This window comes from Lolium perenne, chromosome 6, assembly GCF_019359855.2.
Source record: "Lolium perenne isolate Kyuss_39 chromosome 6, Kyuss_2.0, whole genome shotgun sequence".
NCBI lineage: Eukaryota > Viridiplantae > Streptophyta > Magnoliopsida > Poales > Poaceae > Lolium > Lolium perenne.
The window spans coordinates 141811131-141821326 of NC_067249.2; the positions used below are offsets into that span (position 1 = coordinate 141811131).

The 10196-nt window shown below is 42.3% G+C and overlaps 1 protein-coding gene across 1 annotated transcript; it reads right to left on the reverse strand.

Annotated features, from left to right (window-relative positions):
• Window positions 1–9340: 9340 nt before the first annotated feature.
• LOC139832847 (secreted RxLR effector protein 161-like) lies at window positions 9341–9808 on the reverse strand. Its single transcript, XM_071822801.1, has one exon. It carries the CDS (start codon window positions 9806–9808, stop codon window positions 9341–9343), a length of 468 nt encoding a protein of 155 aa, XP_071678902.1.
• Between the last annotated feature and the right edge of the window lie 388 nt (window positions 9809–10196).

Consider the following 10196-nt stretch of genomic DNA (forward strand, 5'->3'; position numbering starts at 1 on the left):
TTTTCTTCGCGGAACCTATTGGATTCAGCTGCTGGAGGTACCTTTATGTCCATCACTCTTGGCGAGGCAACAAAGCTTCTTGATAATATGATGATTAATTACTCTGAATGGCACACGGAAAGAGCTCCACATGGTAAGAAGGTAAATTCTGTCGAAGAAACCTCTTCCTTGAGTGATAAGATTGACACTATTATGTCTATGCTTGTGAATGATAGGACAAATGTTGATCCTAATAATGTTCCGTTAGCTTCATTGGTTGCTCAAGAAGAACATGTTGATGTAAACTTCATTAAAAATAATAATTTCAACAATAATGCTTATCGGAACAATTCTAGTAACAACTATAGGCCATATCCTTATAATAATGGCAACGGCTATGGTAATTCTTATGGGAATTCTTACAACAATAATAGTAATACACCCCCTGGACTTGAAGCCATGCTTAAAGAATTTATTAGTACACAAACTGCTTTTAACAAATATGTTGAAGAAAAGCTTGGGAAAATTGATATTCTTGCTTCTAAAGTCGATAGTCTTGCTGCTGATGTTGATCTTTTGAAATCGAAAGTTATGCCTAATAAAAATCATAATAATAAAATTGCTACTACAGCAAATGCCATCCAAGTTAGAATTAATGAGAATATAAGATTGATGGCCGAATTGCGTGCTAGGTGGGAGAAAGAAGAAAGTGCTAAAGAAGATAATATAGCTAAAGTTTGGACTATTACCACCACTAGTAATGCTAATGCTCCATATGTTTCTGCACCTCCTACTAATAATGGTAAAAGAATTGGTGTTGGCAATGTTTCCACTTCTAATGCAAAGCGCGAAAAACTGCCTGAAACTGCTAAAACTGCTGAAACTGCCTGTGATAAAACTGCTGAAATTTTTTCCAACATTGGGGATAGTGATTCCATTGCTTTAGATTATAATGGTTTGGATTTTGATGATTGCCATATCTCTGAAGTTATAAAGTTCTTAAAAAAACTTGCTAAGAGTCCTAATGCTAGTGCTGTAAACTTGGCTTTCACGAAACATATTACAAATGCTCTCATAAAAGCTAGAGAAGAGAAATTAGAACGCGAAGCTTCTATTCCTAGGAAGCTAGAGGATGGTTGGGAGCCCATTATTAAGATGAAGGTCAATGATTTTGATTGTAATGCTTTATGTGATCTTGGTGCAAGTATTTCCATTATGCCTAAGAAAATCTATAATATGCTTGACTTGCCACCATTGAAAAATTGTTATTTGGATGTTAATCTTGCTGATAACTCTACAAAGAAACCTTTGGGGAGAGTTGATAATGTTCGCATTAACGTTAACAATAACCTTGTCCCCGTTGATTTTGTTGTCTTGGATATTGAATGCAATGCATCTTGTCCCATTATATTGGGAAGACCTTTTCTTCGAACTGTTGGTGCTGTCATTGATATGAAGGAAGGTAATATTAAATATCAATTTCCTCTCAAGAAAGGTATGGAACACTTCCCTAGAAAGAGAATGAAGTTACCTTTTGATTCTATTATTAGAACAAATTATGATGTTGATACTTCGTCTCTTGATAATACTTGATACACACTTTCTGCGCCTAGCTGAAAGGCGTTAAAGAAAAGCGCTTATGGGAGACAACCCATGTTTTTACTACAGTACTTTTATTTTATATTTGAGTCTTGGAAGTTGTTACTACTGTAGCAACCTCTCCTTATCTTATTTTTTTGCATTGTTGTGCCAAGTAAAGTCGTTGATAGTAAGGTTCATACTAGATTTGGATTACTGCGCAGAAACAGATTTCTTTGCTGTCACGAATCTGGGCGTAATTCTCTGTAGGTAACTCAGAAAATTATGCCAATTTACGCGAGTGATCCTCAGATATGTACGCAACTTTCATTCAATTTGAGCATTTTCATTTGAGCAAGTCTGGTGCCTAAATAAAATTTGTCTTTACGAACTGTTCTGCTTTGACAGATTCTGCCTTTTATTTCGCATTGCCTATTTTGCTATGCTTGATGGATTTTTCTATTCCATTGACTTTCAGTAGCTTTGTGCAATGTCCAGAAGTGTTAAGAATGATTATGTCACCTCTGAACATGTAAATTTTGATTGTGCACTAACCCTCTAATGAGTTGTTTTGAGTTTGGTGTGGAGGAAGTTTTCAAGGATCAAGAGAGGGAGATGATACAATATGATCAAGGAGAGTGAAAGCTCTAAGCTTGGGTATGCCCCGGTGGTTCACCCCTGCATATTTCAAGAAGACTCAAGCGTCTAAGCTTGGGGATGCCCAAGGCATCCCCTTCTTCATCGACAACATTATCAGGTTCCTCTAGTGAAACTATATTTTTATTCCATCACATCTTATGTACTTTGCTTGGAGCGTCGGTTTGTTTTTGTTTTTGTTTTGTTTGAATAAAATGGATCCTAGCATTCATTGTGTGGGAGAGAGACACGCTCCGCTGTTGCATATGGACAAATATGTCCTTAGGCTTTACTCATAATATTCATGGCGAAGGTTGAATCTTCTTCGTTAAATTGTTATATGGTTGGAATCGGGAAATGCTACATGTAGTAATTCTAAAATGTCTTGGATAATGTGATACTTGGCAATTATTGTGCTCATGTTTAAGCTCTTGCATCATATGCTTTGCACCTATTAATGAAGAAATACATAGAGCTTGCTAAAATTTGGTTTGCATAATTGGTCTCTCTAAGGTCTAGATAATTTCTAGTATTGGGTTGAACAACAAGGAAGACGGTCTAGAGTCTTATAATGTTTACAATATGTCTTTTATGTGAGTTTTGCTGCACTGGTTCATCCTTGTGTTTGTTTCAAATAACCTTGCTAGCCTAAAACCTTGTATCGAGAGGGAATACTTCTCATGCATCCAAAACCCTTGAGCCAAACACTATGCCATTTGTCTCCACCATACCTACCTACTACATGGTATTTCTCCGCCATTCCAAAGTAAATTGCTTGAGTGCTACCTTTAAATTTCTATTCTCTACCTTTGCAATATATAGCTCATGGGACAAATAGCCTAAAAACTATTGTGGTATTGAATATGTACTTATGCACTTTATCTCTTATTAAGTTGCTTGTTGTGCGATAACCATGTTCCTGGGGACGCCATCAACTACTCTTTGTTGAATATCATGTGAGTTGCTATGCATGTCCGTCTTGTCTGAAGTAAGGGAGATTTACCGCTAGAATGGTTAGAGCATGCATAATGTTAGAGAAGAACATTGGGCCGCTAACTAAAGCCATGATCAATGGTGGAAGTTTCAGTTTTGGACAAATATCCTCAATCTCATGTGAGAAAATTAATTGTTGCTACATGCTTATGCATTAAAGAGGAGTCCATTATCTGTTGTCTATGTTGTCCCGGTATGGATGTCTAAGTTGAGAATAATCAATAGCGAGAAATCCAATGCGAGCTTTCTCCTTAGACCTTTGTACAGGCGGCATAGAGGTACCCCTTTGTGACACTTGGATAAAACATATGTATTGCGATGATAATCCAGGTAGTCCGAGCTAATTAGGACAAGGTGCGGGCACTATTAGTATACTATGCATGAGGCTTGCAACTTGTAAGATATAATTTACATGATACATATGCTTTATTACCACCGTTGACAAAATTGTTTCTTGTTTTCAAAACCAAAGCTCTAGCACAAATATAGCAATCAATGCTTCCCTCTACGAAGGGCCCTTTCTTTTACTTTTATGTTGAGTCAGTTCACCTATCTCTCTCCACCTCAAGAAGCAAACACTTGTGTGAACTGTGCATTGATTCTTACATACTTGCATATTGCACTTGTTATATTACTTTGCATTGACAAATATCCATGAGATATACATGTTATAAGTTGAAAGCAACCGCTGAAACTTAATCTTCCTTTGTGTTGCTTCAATGCCTTTACTTTGATTTATTGCTTTATGAGTTAACTCTTATGCAAGACTTATTGATGCATGTCTTGAAAGTGCTATTCATGAAAAGTCTTTGCTATATGATTCATTTGTTTACTCATGTCATTACCATTGTTTTGATCGCTGCATTCATTACATATGCCTACAATAGTATGATCAAGGTTATGATAGCATGTCACTCCAGAAGTTATCTTTGTTATCGTTTACCTGCTTGGGATGAGCAGAAACTAAGCTTGGGGATGCTGATATGTCTCCGACGTATCAATAATTTCTTATGTTCCATGCCACATTATTGATGATATCTACATGTTTTATGCATACTTTATGTCATATTTATGCATTTTCCGGCACTAACTTATTAACGAGATGCCGAAGAGCCGATTCTTTGTTTTCATTGTTTTTGGTTTCAGAAATCCTAGTAAGGAAATATTCTCGGAATTGGACGAAATCAACGCCCAGGGACCTATTTTGCCACGAGGCTTCCAGAAGACCGAAGAGGAGACGAAGTGGGGCCACGGGGCGCCGCCACACTAGGGCCCGAGCGGCCCTAGCGTGTGGGGGGCCCGTGACGCCTCCTGACCTGCCCTTTCGCCTACATATAGTCTTCGTCGCGAAACCCCCAGTACCGAGAGCCACGATACGGAAAACCTTCCAGAGACGCCGCCGCCGCCAGTCCAATCTCGGGGGAGTCAGGAGATCGCCTCCGGCACCCTACCGGAGAGGGGAATCATCTCCCGGAGGACTCTTCACCGCCATGGTCGCCTCCGGAGTGATGTGTGAGTAGTTCACCCCTGGACTATGGGTCCATAGCAGTAGCTAGATGGTTTTCTTCTCCTTATGTGCTTCATTGTCGGGTCTTGTGAGCTGCCTAACATGATCAAGATCATCTATCTGTAATGCTATATGTTGTGTTTGTTGGGATCCGATGTATAGAGAATACTATGTTATGTTGATTATCAATTTATATCTATGTGTTGTTTATGATCTTGCATGCTCTCCATTATTAGTAGAGGCTCTGGCCAAGTTTTTACTCTTAACTCCAAGAGGGAGTATTTATGCTCGATAGTGGGTTCATGCCTCCATTAAATCTGGGACAAAGGATGAAAGTTCTAAGGTTGTGGATGTGCTGTTGCCACTAGGGATAAAACATCGATGCTATGTCTGAGGATGTAGTTATTGATTACATTACGCACCATACTTAATGCAATTGTCTGTTGTTTGCAACTTAATACTGGAAGGGGTTCGGATGATAACCTGAAGGTGGACTTTTTAGGCATAGATGCATGCTGGATAGCGGTCTATGTACTTTGTCGTAATTCCCAATTAAATCTCACTATACTCATCATATCATGTATGTGCATTGTCATGCCCTCTTTATTTGTCAATTTCCCAACTGTAATTTGTTCACCCAACATGCTATTTATCTTATGGGAGAGACACCTCTAGTGAATTGTGGACCCCGGTCCATTCTTTTAATCGAATTCAATCTACTGCAATACTTGTTCTACTGTTTTCTGCAAACAATCATCTTCCACACTATACATCTAATCCTTTGTTACAGCAAGCCGGTGAGATTGACAACCTCACTGTTTCGTTGGGGCAAAGTACTTTGGTTGTGTTGTGCAGGTTCCACGTTGGCGCCGGAATCCCTGGTGTTGCGCCGCACTACATCTCGCCGCCATCAACCTTCAACGTGCTTCTTGGCTCCTACTTGTTCGATAAACCTTGGTTTCTTACTGAGGAAAACTTGCCGCTGTATGCATCACACCTTCCTCTTGGGGTTCCCAACGGTCGCGTGCTGTACGCGTATCACGCACCGAAGCACGTGCGCCACAGAAAGAGTTATTTCTGTGGCGCAGCACGCCATGTGCGCCACTGAAATACCTACACTAATAATTGGTGGTGGCAGGATGTGGGCCCCATATAATTTCTGTGGCGCATGGTTCAGTAGTGCGCCACAAAACTAAGCTATTTCTGTGGCGCACCCAGCATGGTGCGCCACAAAATAACATTTTGTGGCGCATTTTTAGTGGTGCGCCACAGAACTAAGCTCCGCCTATAAGGGTTTTCCTACTAGCGATACTTGTCCATCACACAAATTAAAGCATATTGTTCCAACTGAAAATAGCAAATAGTAGCACAAACCAATAAGAACCAAATGAAATAGCAAGGCTTGTGCATACGGAGAACCCCGGAAAACCCCGGCAAGAAACCCATAAACCTAAGACTCTACTCCCTTCTCCCCCTTTGGCATCAGAACACCAAAAAGGGGTACAGAGTGAGATGGGTACTAGCGCATCCCAAGGAAAGAACAGTCTCATCTGGGACCAAGGCGATGACTAGGACAACTCGGAAGTTTCCTCCTCTTCTTCAATGCCTCCACCACTATATCCGGTGAACATGGCATCATCAAGAGGTGTCATACGATAGTTGAAGTGAGCAATAGGGGCCATCTCAGGGGGATTCTCGGGCATCTCGAGCCCACGAGCACGAAAGTCCTCTAGAATGAGATCACGGTTGCTTTGAGCCAACCGAAGAGTCTTGGAGTTCACATCATACATAGCAAAGAGAGTCTTGAAGAACTTGGCAGCCCCGTTCTTGGGCTTCACAGAGCTGGAGCTAGAGGCCATCAAGGGGTCATGATGGCGCTTGATGACTGGCTCTGAGGAAGCTGCAGTTAGACGCATAGATGGAACCTCAGGAGTGTCACGATGAAGAGGGAACTCAATAAGGGCATGCCGCTCACGACGCCCTACCAACGTAGTGGAAGGAACGACCGTACAAAGCAAACGATGTGCATAAGCAGGATAGTTGGGAGACATCCTTTTCTCCAGTGCCCTCTTCAGCTCAAGATAGATATAGTCTGGCACATCAATCTTCCGCTGTTATTTGGGTGAGTATAGAACATGAGATTCTTGGCATACCGACGGCAAGCCTGAAAGTCACCCGCCTTGCTGACAATAGTGCAACGGTAAATCCTAGCCATGGTGTTGTAGAAGTAGTACATAGCAGTAATCTGAGGAAGGAGGAGATGGAGCGACCAAGGGGTAGCAGAAGGCAATAGAGGCATCATGCATAGACCCTTCACTATGAATGTGAAAGCCACCACGCAGATCTCCTGTGTATCCAAGGGCAATCTGAAACTGGTCATAGTCAATAGTGAATTGATCTCTACCCGATATCCAAGTAATGTGCCTCTGAGGTGTGTTGTGGAAGTAGGATGTGCAGAAAACTGGCTGACAAGCTCTGGCAGATAATCTTCCTCAATGGTGACAAGGGGCCACAAGTTAATCTTCTTCAAGGCGAGGTCAACATACTTGAAATAATCATGCTTATGCATATCGTGAAATGCGACGTTAAGGCCTCTGGGCTTCATAGAAGATTCCAGCTGAATCGGCTCATAAAATTGTTCCCACATAGAAAATTGAGCTTTTGTCCAAAAGCGTCTATCGTCTGTGAATGGTGGGTCCTCAGTCACATATGGGTTATCCTGCCGCAGGTTGGTCCAAATGGCCAGCTCACATGTCTTTAGATCAACATTGGGAACAAAGTTGAGATCACGATGCTCAAATTCGTGAGAAAATCTTCATACTCATCATCATCATCTTCCCCGGAACCATGTCTTGGAGTTGGGGCTTTCTTTATTTTGTCCTTGTGCTTGGTAAGGCTAGCACCTTGACTGCCACCAGTCTCAACCATATGGCCTTTGCCCAACGAGATTTTTGAGTAACAAAGTCCAAGTCATCTGCCTCATCACCTGTGAAAAAGAGAGCATAGAGGAGCAGCAAAGATAAGTGTATATGCCCGAGAAACGGAGGCCAAGGTGAAGAAAATTTTGCAAAAGTGAACTTTTGGAGGCAACAGAGACAACCCAGCATGGGGCCCGGCAGGCCGGACCAGAGACCGGGTTACCCGGTAGGAGCACCCGGCATGCCGGGTGAGGTGCTGAGTAACTCGCATGTAGTCCGGTCCACCGGGTCACATGCTGAATATTTTTGAGAGCAAAATTCCCAAATTGTCTTCCCTCTTGTTTTCTCCAAAAATTGCTCACAAACTTTTGCAAACCTAACTATGATAAATTGAGAGTCATGAATAGAAGTGGTTGACTCCCCAATGGCACAAGATCTAACCCTAAATCCTCAAGTTCATATGTTGGGTAACAAAAAAGAAGAACACTTGAGGAGGGGGATGAAGACAAGATGAAGTTACCCGAAGACATGCTCTCCTTGCCCTAACTTGGTGGAGAAGAGCTTCTAATGGAGGAAGCCTTGGTGGGTGGAAATCCAAAGTCCTCCCAAATGGCTTCACCAATCTTGAATCCCTTCGGTGGAGATGCTCCAAATAATGAGGGGAGCAAGGGGAAGGGATGGATCTAGAGTTCCAAGGGTTGAATCAACCTCCTTGGAGATGAGGGAGGTGTGGTAATTATGGCTATGGTGGAGAGATGTGATGGGGAAGAAAATGGGATCCAAGGGGTATCCCTAACTTCCCAGGGAGTAAGTAACCCTTTGCCACGCGCGAACCCGGTACACAGTCCGGTACCACTGGGTCATGTGCCGACCAGCCTGGCACCTAGCTCGGCAGGACGGGCCAGGCACCGGCAGCCCGGTAGCAGCACCCGACAGACCAGGCTGGCTGCCGGAAATTCCGGCAGCAGCACTCGGCAGGCCGGGTGAGGTACCAAAAATCTAGAACGACCTCTTTGTTAGAATTTCAAAACGGGCATGCACATATAGAGATGAAGGATAGAGTAGGTTGGATTAGAGAAAGTTTAGATTCTAGACATGCCCATTGGTAAGAAGAAAATCAAATTGCAACAATGACCATGATTTCAAATTAAGCACGAACCGAAAAGATAAGATATGTCACTTAAGATCATATGGCCTCAAAAGATGAGTAGGCTAAGATGCATAAGAGGCAAATAAAAGGACGGGGGATTTCTCCCCTTATGTGAAAGCACAAATGTCATGAGACCCTGAAGAGACATATATTTTGACATTGGTTCTATTAATGTTGCACACATAGGTATGCATCATACCAAGACATGGTAAGATGACTATCCCCATATATGCTACACAACCAAGCTAGATAGCAAGTTAAAAGTAAGAATATAATGCAAGACGTTATTCAATCTAAGTTGTCAGGATCAAGAATACCAAGTTCTCCTCTCAAGTTCACAAACTGGGCTTCATCCAAAGGCTTAGTGAAAATATCCGCCAATTGGTATGTTGTTCCCACATGAGTGAGTTCAATGTCCCGGTTGGCAACATGATCACGTAGGAAGTGATGGCGAATGCCAATGTGTTTTGTGCGACAATGTTGAACTGGGTTGTTGGCGATCTTTATTGCACTTTCGTTGTCACATAGAAAAGGCATCGTACCAAGAGACACACCGTAGTCTTTTAAGGTTTGCTTCATTCATAACAACTGAGTGCAACAAGATGCCGCTGATATGTATTCGGCTTCGGCGGTGGATAGGGCAGTGGAGTTTTGTTTCTTGGATGACCAACTCGCCAATGACTGGCCAATGAATTGGCAAGCCCTGGAGGTAGACTTCCGGTCAACTTTATCACCAGCCCAATCGGAATCTGAATAGCCTATGAGTTCAAAGGTTGACCCCTTTGGATACCACAGCCCGAGAGTAGGAGTACGAACAAGGAATCTTAAAATCCGTTTGACCGCCACCAAGTGGCTCTCCTTAGGAACAGATTGAAAACGAGCACACATCCCGACACTTAACATGATTTCCGTCCTAGAAGCACAAACGTAGAGCAAGGATCCAATCATGGAACGGTATACATTTTGATCCACATACTTCTCACCATCACATGAGTCAAGCTGCCCCTTTACGGGCATGAGTGTCTTCATTGGGCTTTCTTTGGTCATGTCAAACCTCTTGATCATGTCCCTCACATATTTTTCTTGAGAGATGAAGGTGCCTTTTGCAAGTTGCCTCACTTGGAAGCCTAAAAAGAACTTCAGCTCCCCCATCACGGACATATCAAATTTCCTAGTCATCAATAGCTCAAAAGCTTTGTTATGATTAGGGTTAGTTCCACCAAATATAATATCATCAACATATATTTTACATAGAAATAGGCCACCCCCTTTAACCCGCTTGGTAAAAAGGGTGGAATCGACTGTACCCATGCTAAACCCATCCTTGAGTAAGAAATCCCTAAGGTACTCATACCAAGCACGTGGAGCTTGCTTGAGAGCATAGAGTGCCTTATGGAGTAAGTACACATGGTTGGGACGGCATGGGTCTTAAAAA

Excerpts from the sequence above, each read along its gene's own strand:
- LOC139832847 (XM_071822801.1), bottom strand. The coding sequence starts at position 9,808 with ATGACCAAAGAAAGCCCAATGAAGACACTCATGCCCGTAAAGGGGCAG.